Raw genomic sequence first — 19,759 nt, 5'->3', positions numbered from 1 at the left:
AAATAAATGAAATAAAATAATTAAAATGTCACAGATTTATGAAAAATATTGTGTTAAAATGCTTACCTTTGGTATATCTTTTAAATACAATCATTTCTACCTGACTAAAACATGGGCGTCGGTGGTGTAGTGGTTAACATAGTTGCCTTCCAAGCAATTGTCCCGGGTTCGATTCCCGGCCGACGCACCAATTTTTTTTTATATTGCATTTTGTTTTAGTCAATGAAATTACATATGAAAATATTTTATATACCCATTGTAATATTTTAATAGAGATTTATTTTGTTTCCTTTAAGTTATTATTTGGATGCACCTTTATCATCAAAGTGTGCCACACATTAATTATTATTAATAGACACTTTTATGTAGAATTTGAGGCACTAAAAAAAGAAGCAATGTTGTGTTATTTGCAGGACAGACTTTATTTTAAATGAAATTTGGTTTGAAATTAAACAAATCTTAATTATAACATTATAAAATAACAATATACCAATTTCTCTCGACATAAATTCTGCTTATAAGACTTAACCGAGCCTGGGATAATCTCTGATATTATTCTGATCTTAGCATAAATTATGGGGATATCATTAAGTGACTAGAGCTGTGGCGAGGTTTTGTATTCCAAAACTGTTTCTTATTTTCTTATGAACTATTTACAAAAATTGCTAAATACTAATTAATCTCAAGTCAAATTCATAAAATATTTAAGCATTTCAACTGATTTCAGTTTATTAATTTTATTGAGGTAACATAATAATGAATGGAAGATTGAAATATAAAATAATAATCACTTACACTAACAGTATGCCATCAGATATATTGCTAATAATAGTTACATACAAACTATTGAAAAGTGTTTAGAAAGTGTGTTATATCAGGGAAGAGTTAAATTTAACTCTTCCCTGGTAATATGAAACAGAACAGGTTGCTGGTAAACAATTTAAATAATGTCATAAAGCTCTGCCTACACTATCAAACTTATTTCACAAAAACTGTATGTGCCCATAAATGGACATGATGATGTCATATCACTACCATATTTGGGCATATCACTACCATATTTGTGCACATCACACTTTTTTTTTTCAAACTAGTTTGATAGTGTAGACAGAACTTTAGAAGTGTGAAAAGAGGATAATGATGATTTAACCCATTATCATACACACTACTGTACACTAACTGTAAACCCAATAAGGAAAACCTTTAGGCGTCCAAAGCATCCCCTTAATGGGTGTGCCTCCAGGAATATTGGTTGGCCATAGTGTTACAAAACTACTACATTATTTCCCCTCCTTCGTTAAATATGAAATGTCCCCTTAATAGGGGTGTTCCACAGTAGGCTTCTTGTGAAATTAAAACATTCATCATTTTAAAAATTATTAAGTTTGTCATTTGTTGTATTTGATTAAGAAATTTACATTGAATGTACATGTTTTTATGTATAACTAAAGTTACCATTTAAACAAACAATTGTACTAGAACTGAGAATTTTCCTTTCCAAAGGATAACCTAAGTTAATTCTCACTATCCTTTTCAACAAACAAATACAAGATCTCTACAGACAAAAAAATGTTTCATGAGAAAAAAATCACATGACAGGATTTGAGCCCAGGACTCTGGAATAGGTAGCCAACCACTAACATTTACCCAATTGAATACACCAATTTCTAATTGGAGAAATAACGCACAGTACAACAATTTGGGACATACAGACATACAGTCAGTGTTCAAAATTGTACAGACATTAAGTTCCATAGTTTCAATGAAGCTTTGAATTACCTAAAACATATTCAACAAGCAGTGTATTCAAGTGCATTCAACATGTTGATACAGGGGAATTGTGTACTAGAGACACACAATAAATCGTCTGCACCATTAAAGTGAATTAAATTTTACAACAAATATTATGGACATTTAAATGTGTATAATAGGTTAGTCAAACATTAAGCCAATCACAGCGTAACCTTTTTTCTTAAGTAAGCTTTACAGTGAATTGTATTTGGACATACTTAGCTTTAGACATAAAGTAATATGTAGTTTGTATTTGACACCACAGCGTAAAGCTTGGTTCCCACTGAGACGTAACGCAACGTAAGCCTGTTATCCAATGACAAGCGACAGTTTGAATAATCCATCGCTTGTGATTGGTCAAGTTACTTATGTTGCGTTACGTCCTTGCGTTGCGTCTCTAGTGGGAACCAAGCACAACAGGTATCAGTTTTAAAACAACTGGTATCACATTTGTATCTCTACCATAACAAATATCTACAAGAATAGTGACAATATACTTGTCTGATTCTCAATGCAATAATCTAGATAGTATCTCATACTTGCACCGATTTAGAATGTCCACAAATTATGACAAAGTATTTTAATCGTGATATTGTCGATTATAGTGGCCTTCAAATACATTAATACAAAATCAAACATATCTATATTGATTGATAGTGACCATTATGTTAAAGATGTATTGTCCCCCAAAAACATGAAAAATGAAGATTAATTAAATGAGACTTTAAATATGTTATTTTGTAGTTTTAATAAAGTTTTCACATATAAAATGACAAAATAAATGGTTAGATTCAACCAAAAACCCATTGGTTGGCAGACAATTTGACAAATTTGTTTGCTTTAAATTGTAGTTTATTCAGGTAAATACATTTTTTTTCGATCCCATTTTTGGTGAAAATGGCATATTCAACTGTTAAGAAATATTTTTTCAGGGGGACAATACATCTTTAATATTATTAGACAAACATTACATTTGTTAACATAACCCAATTTTGTACAAGGTTTAAAAAAATAATATTATTGACAAAAATTAATAAGGTCAATCATTTATCTACTACTTGCAGCACTTTCTTTAATAACCATTTTATTTTTATATACAACCTTAGCTGAAGTTACTCTCTTTAAAATATTCACCATTATACAAGTCTCCCTCTTCAACATCACAATACCTCTGAGTGGCTGCTTCAGCCGCATAAGCCTGGGTGGCTGCTGTAGCTTTACACAATAACTGAAGCAGCCACTCAAAAAGAAACAGATAAAGACATAGTTACTGTACCAGCTGAAGCAGCCACTCAGAGGTATGGTGAGAGACTGATGAAGAGGGAGAAGTGGAAGGCCTAGCTACAGCACCAACCCAGGCTTATGCGTCTGATGCAGCCACTCAGAGGTATGGTGATGTTAAAGAGACTGATGAAGAGTTGGACTTAGCAAGCCTAGCTACAGCACCCAGGCTTATGCGGCTGAAGCAGCCACTCAGAGGTATGGTGATGAAGAGACTGATGAAGAGGGAGAAGTGGAAGGCCTAGCTGCGGAAGCCACTCAGAGGTATGCGGATGAAACTGATGAAAAACCAGATAAAGAAGATAATCCCACCTTGGCTTATGACACAACTCGAGAAGATAATGATGTTGCTCCAACACTGGCTTATGACACAACTCGAGAAGATAATGATGTTGCTCCGACACTGGCTTGTGACACAACTCGAGAAGATAATGATGTTGCTAGGACACTGGCTTTTGACACAACTCAAGAAGATAATGATGTTGCTCCGACACGGATTGTGACACAACTCGAGAAGATAATGATGTTGCTAGGACACTGGCTTATGACACAACTCAAGAAGATAATGATGTTGCTCCGACACTGATTGTGACACAACTCAAGAAGATAATGATGTTGCTCAGACACTGGCTTATGACACGACTCAAGAATAAAATGATGAAGAGGTGGACTTGGCAGGCCTAGTTTGGGTAGGCTCAACGTTTTCAGTATCGTCAGTTCCAGTATCACTGTATTTTAAAGTTTTAGCCTCATTGATGCAGGCCGGGTTTACTTGTTGAAAATGTTTTATGTACAACAATAAGCCTAGATCATAATATATTGTTATAAATGTCCAGTAAATTTTCGGATTTCAAATATTATGTATTGGTGATAAGCTATTGCATTGAAATACATTCAATTATGGTCCTCGTTTTATATAAAAAAACATATTTTACGCAAATAAAAAAATATACCGACTGATTAACGTTTGTTATATTGGAAAACTTAGAGATCATGTCAAAATTGTTCTACAGCAGTTACTGCAGTAACTACATGTTTTACTGTAGTAACATATGATTTTAATTTGTTTTAAATGTAAAGTTTATGAGGCAGTTGCTGCATCAGTGTGTGCGATTACTTAGAAATGTTTTTAAATAATTGCACAAACTAGTTTGTAAGAGTATATGCAGTTACTGCAGTAGAATTTTGACATGGTTCCTTATATACTTGTACTTCTGCCATTTTAAAGAATACACACTTCAAAGTTCTTGTTTGGTTTTCAAAAAAAGTGCTTAATTAACTTGTAACTCTTGAATTAATTTTCTACATTAAATTTGTATTTTCTTATTACAGTTCACTTTTAATATATTGACTATAGTAGAATATTAAGCCGAAAACCTTACACCCTAGGACCAAACTGAAGGTGTGTCAAAATGTGGGACTGAAGTATAGGGCTTTACAAGAGCCAAACTGTAGTGAAGAGGCCTACATTCTCACAAACCAATACCCACACATTTTGGAGTGTGTTTATACCAACATTAAGACGGTAATTACAGTATTAAATATTTAAAAAAATGCCTTTCAAGCGTTGCTTAACACCTAACGAAGACGATTCCAGCTCGTATATATATAGTTACAGTAGCTAGCTAGCCTTTGGTGATTGGTTACATTTGGAGTGCATTGTGTGACAATCGGCGAATAGTAACAGCCTCTGTTATGTGGTTACCATGACTGCAGAATTTGTAGATATTTTGTTGATTTCAATCTCAATTTTGTTAGCTACCTTTTCCTTGTCATCCTGAAAATGAAAGAGATTTTTTTTAATTTATTTATTTAAGTGTTTAGATGTCTAATGCTCACTTCCATGTAAAGTTTCAAGTTTTATTAAATTTATTGTCATAAGTACGGCTGCCCCATTTGGTTAAATTTATAATCCGTTTTGTTCTTCAATAAATTACACAATCCAAACTGGATTTTTTTTTGTCTGGGCTTTTGCGATCCCTTCCGGTGACATAAATGAATATAATTAATTTTTACTTCACATTTAAACTATTTTCAATACTTAAATTTGAATAATTATTTTTCAAAATCTAAACTTACCACACTGATGAAGCCAAAGTCCACTAATTCTGTTGCTAGAGTAATAGGACTTTCATCTGTAATGAAGAAGTACAGTGTTTTCTATTTCTAGGTCAAGTAAACTATTTTTTCACTCTATCAATTGACCGTTCCATTTTACCGTTTAATACATTGTTATCAGCATTTAAAGAGCCGCCGAGTATTTTAGAATTCTCTTTGAAATGCGTTTAATGCCAGTAAATGGTCTGCACTTTAAGATGACGCCAAAAATTGAACAATTTTATCCATTGGTTTCATAGCAACCAAGTTAATCAGTATAATCTGGGAGAAATTGATGAATTAATACTAAAGTACATACCACTTTGAACCTCACAACTCAATTCTCTATTCATTTTATCATCCATTTTCAAAGCCAACTCCATCTGTAACAATATACATTTATTTTTTATCCAAAAAATACCACCAATAAGGATTTTCAAACTATATCTACTTCATTTCTAAAATATATAGAACCATCTTTTTATTAATAATACAGTCAAGTCTCCAAATACCCAACAACTTTGGCCTGATATGTCCGGTATTTGGAATGTGTTTTTAATAGTAAAAACAAATTTGGGACCTTTTGAACCTCACGAAAGTGTGGTTTTGGGGTAGTCCAGTATTCGGAGAGTTTGCTGTACTGTTTTAAGATTTATCATTACTTTTTACAGGGACTCACATTATTAAGATTTCTTTTTATTAAAGCATGCCTTGACAAAATTGCCTCTTTAACTCTATCCAATGGAATCTTTAGAATTATGTGAAAGGAGATGATTTGAAGAATAAATTGGAGAAAAAAAATCATCATAATTGTTTCATCAGACAATGTACAAACAAGTTGAAAGTACAAAAGTTAATCTTAATTTTTAAAATGTCTCAGACAACTTACATGGTAATTGCCAGTTCCTGACTCTGTCAGTTTAAGTGTACAAATCATGGAACTAATGAGTCGACTTTCAATATCTACAGGTTCTGGGGTAGTGCTTTTCACAGACTCTGCCATCTCTGGTGATTGGGGACGAGGTTGCGATAACTGTGTGTGTGACATTCTGAATGATGTCAATGGGTAAATACCATTTCTGAAATACAAGCATAAAGTATTTTATTAGACACTTAATTGGTAAGCAATTGGATTTCTGTTAGTCTATGAAGGCCTTATAAGGAGTCATGCTTCCTATCTCCTGTCTTTTCTCTCCAAGATGGCCAATTTAATAATAATATAGCAAAACATTTAATGAATAGGCAAACTGCCTTAAAATGTGACATGTTTCGAGAAACTATTCTCATCATCAGAAGAACAGAAAACAACGCCTAGAGTACTTATATACCAATAGGACAGGTTGTATGTAAATAAGAGAGTAATTAGCATAATAAAACAACAAGGAACCTAGGCAACAAACAATCATATGGCAAGCATTACGCCTATGTTATAGATTTGTTTGTTCAAGGAATATTTACTCCACGTGATGTGGAGGGCTTCCTTGACCTTAAGTTTGAAAGCGGAATCTGCAGAATCCAGAACAGTGAAGCAATCTGATTTAGCGAGGGCCTTACATTTGTCCTTGTCATTGTTTTAATTGATAACCGTTTTTATTCTAATTATTTTGTGCATTATTTCTTTTTGTTAATCTTTATAAATTCTAATTATTTATTTATTATAACTTTAATTTTTAATTGTTGCATGTTTATAGTCATATTGTATTTTTGTGAGGGTTCCTAATGATCAACTTTATGGATGGACCAACCTCATAAAATAATGTTATATAAGCTTTGCTTTAAAAGTCTCTATTTATAAGTTAACACATTATCATGTCAAAAAGAAAAACACACACTCACTTGACATCTTCAAGAAACTTTTCCAATTCTAGAGATGGAACATTAGATATTCTGTAAAATAAAAAAATTATGAAAATAAGTTTAGAATTTCTTTCAACTGTTGCTCATGTTTTATTACTTTTGAAATATTCTAATTTTCAAGATAAAGTACAGTTCACTTTGAAATAAAAATGGGGCTTTAAAAATAAACAAGTTAAATAAATGTACTGTAGTACCTTATATGTACAGGTTGCCTGCCATCAGCGTGGGATATCATTGCTTACCTTATATGTACAGGTTCCCTACCATCAGCATGGGTTATCATTGCTTACCTTATATGTACAGGTTCCCTACCCTCAGCGTGGGATATCATTGCTTACCTTATATGTACAGGTTCCCTACCCTCAGCATGGGTTATCATTGCTTACCTTATATGTACAGGTTCCCTACCCTCAGCATGGGTTATCATTGCTTACCTTATATGTACAGGTTCCCTACCATCAGCGTGGGATATCATTGCTTACCTTATATGTACAGGTTCCCTACCCTCAGCATGGGTTATCATTGCTTACCTTATATGTACAGGTTGCCTACCCTCAGCATGGGTTATCATTGCTTACCTTATATGTACAGGTTCCCTACCCTCAGCGTAGGATATCATTGCTTACCTTATATGTACAGGTTCCCTACCATCAGCGTGGGATATCATTGCTTACCTTATATGTACAGGTTCCCTACCCTCAGCATGGGTTATCATTGCTTACCTTATATGTACAGGTTCCCTACCCTCAGCATGGGTTATCATTGCTTACCTTATATGTACAGGTTCCCTACCATCAGCGTAGGATATCATTGCTTACCTTATATGTACAGGTTCCCTACCATCAGCGTAGGATATCATTGCTTACCTTATATGTACAGGTTCCCTACCATCAGCGTAGGATATCATTGCTCACCTTATATGTACAGGTTCCCTGCCATCAGCGTGGGATATCATTGCTTACCTTATATGTACAGGTTCTCTGCCATCAGCATGGGTTATCACTGCTTACCTTATATGTACAGGTTCCCTACCATCAGCGTGGGTTATCACTGCTTACCTTATATGTACAGGTTCCCTGCCATCAGCGTAGGATATCATTGCTTACCTTATATGTACAGGTTCCCTACCATCAGCGTAGGATATCATTGCTTACCTTATATGTACAGGTTCCCTACCATCAGCGTAGGATATCATTGCTTACCTTATATGTACAGGTTCCCTACCCTCAGCATGGGTTATCATTGCTTACCTTATATGTACAGGTTCCCTACCATCAGCGTAGGATATCATTGCTTACCATATATGTACAGGTTCCCTGCCATCAGCGTGGGATATCATTGCTTACCTTATATGTACAGTTTCCCTGCCATCAGCATGGGTTATCACTGCTTACCTTATATGTACAGGTTCCCTGCCATCAGCGTAGGATATCATTGCTTACCATATATGTACAGGTTCCCTGCCATCAGCGTGGGATATCATTGCTTACCTTATATGTACAGTTTCCCTGCCATCAGCATGGGTTATCACTGCTTACCTTATATGTACAGGTTCCCTGCCATCAGCGTGGGATATCGTCGCTAACACCGCCTCTGGATCTTGGTTTGCATTTAGTTCTTCCAAATTTTCTGGTATTTCTACAAAATAAACAATAAGAAAACTAAAATACTGCATTAAGCACAGTACATTTCATTTGGTAGATAAGTCAAATATTAAGAAGGCTAAGCATAAACCTTGCAAACCCTTCAAATGAACAAAAACTACAACAAAAAATGATGTTAATATCTTTGAAGCAATACAATGTTAGTAACATTGATCAGCTTTACAGCAATATCCAATTAAAGGATGGATAAACTATTTTATAATTGATCATGCTTATTAAAAGTAAGTCTCATTTAAGGCTTAGGGAGTGAAGTTCAAAGAGTCGCGAGTTAATATAATAATAATAAGCTTTATTTAATCACGGATACTTAACTCAACTGAAAGTTGTTTTTCAGTAAGACCGTGTTTAAAGGAAAACACCAACAAACATAAATGTAAAAAGACCTTAATTACTATCAAAACAGATAATAAAACAATTACAATGAAATAAAATGAAACAAGGATACACTTACTAACTATAAAATTAAATAATTTCATATTATTAAATATAACCTTGGCACTAGGTAAGAATTGAACACTGAACCATCGGATTGGAAGGCAAGCATGTTTAACCACCAAGGTACAGCTCCATTTATTATGTGATAAAACTACAGTAGTAATTATATAGAATTTTTAAAGTCATAAAAGAAGATTAAACAACAGGATACTTGAAATACTATTCTTAAAATCCTACTAAACTAAGTAATGACATGGCCGCAGATATGCTATCATGTTGATGTCATTCTGGTAAAAGATAAATATGATTTATACACATTTTGTAATTAGATTTTACTCAACTTGTCGCCATTTAAAGTTTGCGTGATCAAAGGAAAGGCTTTTGAATAAATTGAACTGTTCTTTTTAAATGTAAAAATCAATAATCAATATTGTATATGAAGATGAAATGAATGTATGAATAATAATGACACGATTATCTTGAGCTCTGGATAGACTTGGTATAAATCATAATGTCACGCCATCAAGACTGTTACTGTTACATATCAACATAATACTATCATTATGGCTTGCTCTAAAGCCCTGTCGACACTATCAAACTTTATGTGACAAAAAAATGTGATGTGCCCATATATGGATACGATGGTGTCATATCACTACCATATTTGGATACATCACATTTTTTTGTCACATAAAGTTTAAAGCTGAATAGCTGTACATTTAGAGTACAGGAAATGGTGGGAACTAATTTTATAACAAACACACCAAAGGAGGCTATAGTGAATTGAGAAGGGTTTTAATAAATGTTTTAATAAAAATATGTTTGTTGATATCTTTGCTTTTAATTTTTTTTTTTAAATCTTGGGAGGTACAGCTCCATTTATTATGTGATAAAACTTTTAAATCTTGGGAGGTAGATAGAGAAGGTACTGTAGGGTGTTAAACAAGTTAAGTACTTAAGGTATCCAGGTTTCTTGGGTGGGTGCTCTGGTGAAATTAGGCTACTGGATGGAATGTCATAAAGCTAGCTTTAGGTTGAGTGGAAGGCTTTTGTTGTTATATATTTAGGCAAATTGCCAAGGATAACCATAAGGATTACCACCTTTTTAAAGGTGGTAATCCTGTTCACAACACACACATATACACAAGATGCTCTACAAGTTGTTAAGTCTTTGGGAGTGTAGTTTATCCAGGTTGATGCCTGCAGCAACCTTTGTCCAGGTGGATGTCTGCAGTCACCTTTTTCCAGGTGGATGTCTGCAGCCACCTTTTTCCAAGTGGATGTCTGCCACCTTTTTCCAGGTGGATGTCTGCCACCTTTTTCCTTTTTCCCTTTTTTTTTTATTTTATTTATTTTTTTATTCTACTATAAAAACTATATCTTACGTTCACATTGGACAACACTATGAGCTGCCAATAGTTTAAGTGAGTGAACTTCAAATAGCACTTTATGCAGTAACAGTTCTCTAGCTGTTATTCTCTTCTTTGGATCCTCTTCTAGACATTTCTCAATAAAATCCTTAAAATAAATAAATAAATTTAAAATTTTTAAATAAACAGTACTGTATAACAAATTAATGCAGCCTTCTATATTTACAAAAGCTGACCATGCAATACTCCTTCAATCATAAAAAAAAGGAGAATCTTATTACAAAATCAACCAATTAAAAGGCAAAAATACACTTATGTTTGTTTATATTAAATATATAATAATAATTTAGTTTAATTAAATCTTTGTTATATTAAATATATACTGTAATAACTTATTGTAATTAAATTATTGTTTGTTTATTTCCATAAGAATACAGTACACTAGCCGAAAGGCCAACAATACTGTATTTACAATATTCAATAAAAATTTATAAAAAAAAATCATAAAAAGGACAAAACATATCAAATACTGTAGTTTATCATGATAATAAAGTGTTTTGTGTTTAGTGGAGTACCTTTTGTAATGGATCTTCTATTGAATTAAGTGCAGCTGTAATAGCTTCTTTTGAGATTCTATTAGAGTCACCATTGCCTTGGATCTCAAGCACGGCCATTTCAAGGGCACAGATACCGAATGAATATATGTCCACAGCAGTGGTGACCTGCGTTGGATCTGAAATTACAAACAAATAATTTAGAATCAAACAGAGAGATGTAATAAGCCGAAGGCTAGAGGGCGTCCAGACTGAAAAGTGATTCCAACGGAATCACTTTTTGAACTGCGATAACATAGTAGTTTGACATCCAGCCTTCGGCTATTATTATATATCATTGGAATCAAATCAAATTTTTTTTTATTTGTTTCATACATAAAAATATATGCATGGAAAAATTGTTTTCATCGACAGGAATACGGTAAAACAAACAAAACATTCACAATCATCATACATTAGATAAAATTAAAATTTAGATAAAATAATAAAAATCATTTGCATAAGTTGTTAATCACAGAGACTAAAAATACTATGGAAAAAATAGAGTAGACCCACTCTATGATACACTACTATTTTTTTTTTATATGAAACGAACAAATACATGTTTTAATATTACAGCCAACACAGGTCCGGGTGGTTTTATGTAGCTAATTCATTTTGATTTCCATGGCTAAATTAAGTATTTATTACATTACATTACAAATATAAAGGTCTTAGAATGAAACCATTATCAAATTATTAGTGTTGTAACATCGGAATTATGTTCCATAAACTTGTTGGAAAAGAAATGTTTTAAATTAAGTATAATGAATATCTATATTATAAGTGAGAGAGTTTGTACGTCTGTCTGTCTGTTTGTTTGTTTGTTTGTTTGTTCGTTATACAAATTTTTGTTACTGCACGTAATCTTACATATGGGGTATCAAAATGACCGCAATTGTACCGGGAATGTTCTAAGCTATATTTGAACATCATCCGCCACCTAGGATCCAAGTTAGGGACCAAAATGTGGTCAAAATCCCCACTTTCGATGTTTGTTCGTTATACAAATTTATGTTTCTGCATGTAACCATACATATGGGGTATCAAAATGATGGCAATTGTACCCGGAAGGTTTTAAACTACATTAAAAAAAATTTTTTGTGGGAGGGGGGGGGGGAGGGGAGGGTTGGTGTGTTGGTTTGTGATTTCATTTTTGCTAGGGCTCGGGGTTGTAGGCTATCGAATTGTAAAATTATACTACAAAAGTTTTACAGTATTTGAATTATCCTCAGCAAGATGTTTGGGGAATTATAGATAGATATACATTATTTTATTCATTAACCAATATGACACCTATTCATTTCCACATTTATCAAAGTACCCATATCCAGCTATATATCGGTCTCTTGGATGGTCTCATTACAGACATCCATTCCTGTGTGAAAAAACACCCATTGTGGGAGAGGGGTGTTGGGAGAGGGGTGTTGGGAGAGGGGTGTTGGGAGATACAGTTTGGGAGTTTGAGATACGGTTTGGGAGTTGGGGTTCAGGGGATAGTGGGGATTTTGCTTAGGCTAGGAGTAGTGGAGATAGGGTGTTGGGGTTCAGGGGATAGTGGGGATTTTGCTTAGGCTAAGAGTAGTGGAGATAGGGTGTTGGGGTTCAGGGGAGCTAGGAATAGTAGGCTATCAAATTGACCAGAATTGTGGATGGAAAATGTTACAGTATTTAATTATTCCTGGGAAACGGCTGGGATTTTGGGGTGGGGATGTAGGCCGCAGTATCAACATTATATATTTTAATTATCAGCCCATATGACACCTAATCATTTAACACAGTTTACAACGTACTTAAGCCATAGGCCTATCATAGCTATGTATGCCCTCTCAATTTGAAGCTAAAGTTTATTTGAATTTGTCCTTCACTGTAAAGAGTGTGGGGTGTATTAAGGGGTGGAGGTTGGTGCGTATACGGAGATACTGGCGTCGGGTGTTATGTACTGAGAAGGCTTTAAACTAATTTTGAAACCCGCCCTGGCGGTATAATTGCTAGTATTATATATACAGTAATATAAAAAGATAAATTTATGTTTAATTATACAATATATTATTGCAATTATTTAATGAACTCTAGTGTATAGTACCAAGCAAATTATTTTTAAATAATTTGCTTGGTACTAAATCGTTTCCTAACATCAATTAATTCAACACATTGTAACCGCGATGTTGTAATACATCTAAAATCTTTCTTTTCAACTGAAGATAAATTCAGATGTCATCATGGAGACTCGGTGCCCCGTCAACATCATTCCATAGTCGCCGTTTGGTAACTCTTTTCATCAAATCAAACACGCTTAATACCTAGTATCATGTTTATTGCAATAGTTTAGGAAACTTAAACAACAACTACTTTATGGTATAATATTTTAAAAAAACAAATCTGGAAAACTAATTATTGCGCTACTAGTCAGTTGAAAGGTCAACATAAGATCAAGGGAAATATTGAGATTGTTTCCAATATTGAAATTGGACTTACTGTAAATAATACAGTAAAAAGTAGCAAAATGTAAACAACAGAAAAAAAAACATGCTAATAAAAATGATGCAAGGAGAAAGAAATAGAAATAGTAAATGCTTTTACAAATTCAGAAATAACTATTACTTTTATATACATTAACCATACATAAAATACATATATATATGTGCATACAGAATTAAAATTGTCGCAATAAATATAACACTTTCCCAGTAGTAGTAAGTAAAGGATATATCTATTGGTATTTAGATTTCATACATCTATATAAACTAGGATTTGGTACGTCATATTTTTCGGGAAACTTTTGACAAAACTGTTATACTGATGTGCTTTTTAACATTCAAATAACATTCAAATAATTTCAGATCACTTCATCCATTTCAAGAGTATAGTGTCAATAACATGCTCAGAACAAGCACAAGCACAAGCAGTTAAAAATCTCATATCAACAGTATCAAGCCAAGGTACTGTATATCCAAGTGTGTTACAGTAAGAAATGCATACAGAATATTATATAACAAGGAAATATGGTTTGAATATTGTACAACAACAACAGAACAAAATATAATAATAACATTGTGTATCTGAAATAATGGAATAATCAGTATATCCAATCTACAGTAGTAATATTTTGATCTTATTAGATCTCGTCAGTACAACTCAAGTTTTTAAATAACTATGAAGTTAAATGGCACAAACAAGATTGCAAATATATCTTATTTTATGTCAAATATTTAACATTTCATTTTTGTATACTAATTAAAAAGTAACAATTAACTATTCGTCAGGCGCCCTAAAAATTGTAAAATGTTGAACCATATAATAATGTCCTGTCATTTGCAATGCAATTTTCACAACTTAGAAAGGTGGGGGGTGGGGCAGCTAGAGTGCCTTGGATATTTAAAGTACATGATAAACTAAATTGTAAAGAGCTCATGAAAAACAAAATCACTTTCATTAGTATGTTTACATTTGACAATAGGGATGTTTCTAGTTGATTTATCTTGTTTATTTCAGAGTCAGGGAAAGTCTATTTATAATCTATCTATAAAAATGTCAATTAACAAAGTAAACAGTTTATAAGCCATTAGAAAAATAGATGCTTCAAATGGACAACAATGATTAATTGTAAAACACGAGTTTCAGAAAAATCTATATTAATATTGTTACCATAAGCCTTTCATTTTTTACTATACAATCCTAAACTTTAACAATTTTGGATCGGCCAATGTAGACAGTGTTTTGTATATTAACTAACGATTAATGCTAATAATTTTAAATGATAACCACTTTAATTAAATTTAAATAAATTAATAACTAATCGTATAATGACTACGATGGAGTCATTAGTTACTGTACGTAATGGACGACATGAATCCCCGTTTCTTGGGTGGGTACTCTGGTGAAATTAGGCCACTGGATGGAATGTCATAAAGAAGCTTTAGGTTGAATTGGAAGGCTTTAAAGGTCTGCAGCCACCTTTATCCAGCACATAATAGACGACATGAATACAAGTAGAAACAATACTACAATAATCTTGAAAGTTATACATTAATAAACAAAGGTACTGTAAAATTCACATAACAATATGTATACCAATATACTATATATTGATAAAAGTAAAATAAATATTAATGTTATTGTAAGTTGTGATCATGCAGTTTAGTTAGAAATGCAAATCATCAAATTGTACTTTGACATCACAACGGGAGGATTGGCTGGTGGTATACACAGATGGAGCAAACAAATCTAGCGCATGTAAATGTGTAGAGAAATTTGTCTGATGTCACAATATAAAGCTCTGTGTGCCCATATATGGACATGATGATGTCATATCACTACTACCATATTTGGGCTTATCACTACCATACAGTATATGGACACACCAGATTTGTTTTGTCACATAAAGTTTGATAGTGTAGACAGAGCTTTAGGAACATTATCAAATAATAGAATCATTGGAGTGAATGTGAATTGTGAAAGCTCCCAAAACTACCCCAAACTGAAAGCTATAAAAACTGTTTAGGCTCTGTCTACACTATCAAACTACTGTAGTTTGACAACAAATGTGTGATGTGCCCAAATATGGTAGTGATATGCTTTTTTTTAGTAGTGATATGACATCTTGTCCATATATGGGCACATCCCATTATTTTGTCACACAAAGATTGATAGTGTAGACAGTGCTTTAGTTTGCTGGAATGTTAAGATCTGTTTAATGCGAATATGAAATGATAATCTTTTGTTAAATTTGTTTGCCCAGTGTGTTCCTCACAAATTAAAACAGATTTTAAGACAAGATATCATCAAAAACAGAAGTTAATGAATCATGTACTACTACCAAGTTTACTTACAGTTGCAGCATAGGCCACAGTGACTATCCCATGTTTCTTATAAACAAAAAAATATAACAACATTTCATCATTTTGTAAGCCTTCCTAATTTAAAATCAAAGTTTAGGAATAGAAATGATGAAATATGCTTATAATTGACCAATATAGACTATGAGTATGAAATAAAATTGTTCAAGATCCGATGAAAATTATTCTTTTTTTTTTGGGGGGGGGGGGGGGGAGGAGATAGATAATAATATTCGAGCATGGTATTTTAATCTCTCATTACGGTATTTCAATAACACTATTTAGACCTCAAACAACGTGTACAATAATGATTAAAGGTAACAAATTGTACATAGTGGTGTGTGTGCAGTAATTTATATCTCCATGGTATAGGCAGGCAGAGAATAATACTATCAATCATAAGTAACCAATTTCACTGTTAATAAAGCATTAATGCTACTAATGTCTTTCTCATTTATTAACATTACATTTCAGAAAATAACAAAATCAAAACTACAAGGTTCACATTAGAATATACAGTAATTATCTCAACTAAACAATCTATATCATCGTCCAATAAGCAATACTGCATTGGTATTATAAACTTTAACCTTTCCACATAACATTTAACCTTTCCAGATCTAGATTATAACTACCTGTTTGATGACTGTTAATTGTCAACTAATCTATGCAACGATAACATTTTCTGTAATTAAATATCAAATTAGATAATAAAACAAGGATGGAGTGGCAGTGAGAAGTGTAATTATACAATGTTATGTACAAGTATTTCACAATAACTATTTCCAGCATCAAATGTATTTTTCTGCTATCAATTAAATACCTTACAGTGCTTAGCTATTTTATATGGTACAATATTTTGACAGAAATGGGTCTCATAACAAATATTGTATATTTATTATAAATAAATTTATATAAAAATACAAAGGAAAATAATTTTATTACCTAAGTGACCCACGTTATTTTCATTTTTAGACATGATGACGTCATAAAAATTAAAATATTTTTAACTCATGCGAAAGATAGTTGATTGACCTAGATAATATAAAAATCAGGGTGAAAATGGAAAACACATAATTGGAGATGCGCTCTATTAAATGTGATGAGCTATGATGAAAGATACAAAAATCCTATATTTTATATTCGCGTGGCCATACGATGACGTCACAATGATCGATTCGCCTTATCAATGCATGATTCCATATCTACAGTAATACTTATCTTCCAGAATATGTAATAAAAATAACTTTCTCCGTTTAGTTTAGAAACTACGACTGTTTAAAAAAAGCCATAATTTTGATGTTTTTCGAACTTTTTCATCATAAACGCGCACAAATTGAACAATTCAACATGCTCGTATGACGTAATTTGAAGTCGAAATTGTTGAAAAGTTGGTAAAAGTACTAGAAAAGGCTGAAAAAGCATAAATCATGCGAAAAAAATATGTTTTCAACGCTACGTGCGCACCGCGTGCGTAAAAACTTGCGCGCGACTGGGAATTTTTGACATGCTCAAAATGACATGAAACGCGTAGAAAGTTGATTAGAAATTAATTTTGCGCATTTTGAAATTTTAAATGCGCGTGCGCGCGTAACTGTGTAAAACACGCAATTTTTTTTCAACAAAAAGTTAGCGCATGATATAAATTAAACTTTTGCAAAGTTTCAATTTAAAATGTTATTTGGTTTTTGACCTATGTTAAATACGCGAAATTCATAAAATCTCGCGTAAGTCACGTTGCGAATTTCTGACGTCATTCACAATAGGAGGTGAACAACTTCACGTAATTGCCCACATGTTGACAAAGTTATAAAATGTTATATTTACAAGTTTTTGAGATACAGGTGACACAAAAATGACAGAAAGAAAGAAGAACTAGACATGAAACTCGTCACTTTGACGAGTTTGGTTATCCGCCGCGCAAGTGGGGAAACATGGACGTTTAACGACGTACATTTTAACATTAAGGGGATAGGTTGAGGCCAAAAGGAAGTGTTCACGTTGGCATTATGACCTACAGGCCGGACGAGCAACTGACAAACAAACTGTAAAATGTAATAGAAATCACATATCTCCTAACAACGATGAATGGCTCTGATACGAGAAAAATATTGTTTGCTTCCCTCTATCCTGTAAAAATAACTTAGTCTTATTTGGCCTGCTACATTATAGAAATAGGTAGGAAATAAACGATTTGGGCTATACCATTCCATTACAGTCGGTATAAACAGTAAAATCTGTTTACATATTACATACAGTGTAGATTAGGCGAAATTACGGGAGCCGCCATTTATTCCAAATTTTAACATGGCAACGGCATCAAAATGAAATACAAAGATAGCAATTTCGGAAGGATATTATCTCAGCAACAACATATTAACGTGTAGAAGAAATTTAAAAACGTGAAATATTGATGCGCGCTCTTTTAAATGTTATGAACTATTACGCAAAAAATGAAAATACGACTTATTTTAGTTAACTGGCCATATGATGACGTCACATCATCAGATTGGCAACATTTTCACATGATTTCATATCTACAATCCAATAGCTTCCAGAAAACGTTTTAATCGTGATTATTACATTTTATTCTTACGAGCTATAACAGATGAAATTGATGCCACACGTAATTTAAATTAGTAGGCATGATGACGTCATAAAATTCAATTATTTTTAACTCATGCGGAAGATAGTTGATTGACCTACACAATATCAAAATCGGGTGAAAATGAAAAACGGATAAGTGGAGATGCGCTCTATTAAATGTGATGAGCTATGAAAAAAATATAAAAATCTTAAATTTTATATTGGCGTGGCCATACGATGACATCACAATGTCCGGTTAGCCATATTAATACATGATCCGATATCTACAACTCATCATCCAGAAAATGTCATCCACAAAAAGTTGACCATGCAGTTTAGAAATTACGACTGTTTAAAAAAAGGCATAATTTTGACAAATTTCTGAACTTTTTCATCAAAAACGCGCACAAATTATCCACTTCGACGTGCTCGTATGACGTAACTTTAAGTCGAAATTGTTTAAAAGTTGGTAAAATTACTAGAAAAGGCTGGAAAAACATAAATCACGCGAAAAAATAATGTTTTTAATGCTACATGCGCACCGCACACGTAAAAATTTGCGCACGCGTAGGAATTGAAACGCGTAGAAAGTTGATTAGAAATTAATTTTGCGCATTTTGAAATTTTAAATGCGCGTGCGCGCGTAACTATGTGTAAAACACGCAATTTTTTATAACAGAAAGTTAGCGCACAATATAAATTAAACTTTTGCAAAGTTTCAATTTAAAATGTTATTTGGTTTTTGCCCTATGTTAAATACGAGAAAGTCGTGCGTAAGTCACGTTGCGCAATTGTAAACGTCATGAAAAGCTTCGCTTGACGACGTTACGTAAATATCAAAATGTTAAGATAGTTAACAAAATGTTATGTTTGCAAGTTTTAGAGAAAAGCGTTCCACAAAAATCATACAGAAAGAAAGAAAATAAATAAAAAGATGATGATGATTTCGTACAATCACAAGAGGTTATCAGCAACTTCGTTGCGGATAACCAATAATACAGAAAAAAAGAAAAAAAAGATGATGAAACAGGACAGTTACAAAGGAGTTATCCGTTGAATGCGGATAACTAAAAAAAAAGATGATGAAACAGGACAGTTACAAGGAGTTATCCGCTGAATGCGGATAACTAATAATACAGAAAAAAAAAAAAAGATGATGAAACAGGACAGTTACAAGGAGTTATCCGCTGAATGCGGATAACTAAAAAAAAAAAGATGATGAAACAGGAGTTACAAGGAGTTATCCA

At 33.0% G+C, this 19,759-nt stretch overlaps 1 protein-coding gene and 1 non-coding gene across 3 annotated transcripts in view; one reads left to right on the top strand and one right to left on the bottom strand.

Moving 5' to 3' along the window:
• Window positions 1-115: 115 nt before the first annotated feature.
• Trnag-ucc (transfer RNA glycine (anticodon UCC)) lies at window positions 116-187 on the top strand. Its single transcript has one exon. It is a non-coding gene; the product is annotated as a tRNA-Gly (tRNA).
• A 218-nt stretch (window positions 188-405) lies between these two features.
• The window catches only part of LOC140062837 (nuclear receptor-binding protein-like), a 42,008-nt gene continuing 22,654 nt past the window's right edge, over window positions 406-19,759 (bottom strand). The window contains exons 7-15 of one of the 2 annotated variants that reach the window (XM_072109198.1): window positions 15,921-15,956; window positions 11,071-11,228; window positions 10,511-10,643; window positions 8,565-8,664; window positions 7,006-7,056; window positions 6,059-6,248; window positions 5,489-5,552; window positions 5,152-5,207; window positions 406-4,849 (exon numbers count right to left, since the gene is read on the bottom strand). In XM_072109198.1, coding sequence (XP_071965299.1) covers window positions 4,766-4,849; window positions 5,152-5,207; window positions 5,489-5,552; window positions 6,059-6,248; window positions 7,006-7,056; window positions 8,565-8,664; window positions 10,511-10,643; window positions 11,071-11,228; window positions 15,921-15,956 — 872 coding nt within the window. In that variant the 3' untranslated portion in view covers window positions 406-4,765. The remainder of the gene's footprint in view (window positions 4,850-5,151; window positions 5,208-5,488; window positions 5,553-6,058; window positions 6,249-7,005; window positions 7,057-8,564; window positions 8,665-10,510; window positions 10,644-11,070; window positions 11,229-15,920; window positions 15,957-19,759) is intronic. The other variant, XM_072109199.1, reaches the window with a different exon arrangement.

Source organism: Antedon mediterranea, chromosome 11 (genome assembly GCF_964355755.1).
Source record: "Antedon mediterranea chromosome 11, ecAntMedi1.1, whole genome shotgun sequence".
NCBI classification, from domain to species: domain Eukaryota; kingdom Metazoa; phylum Echinodermata; class Crinoidea; order Comatulida; family Antedonidae; genus Antedon; species Antedon mediterranea.
The sequence above is the reverse complement of the archived record's forward strand: the minus strand, read 5'-3'. Positions and strand labels throughout refer to the sequence as shown.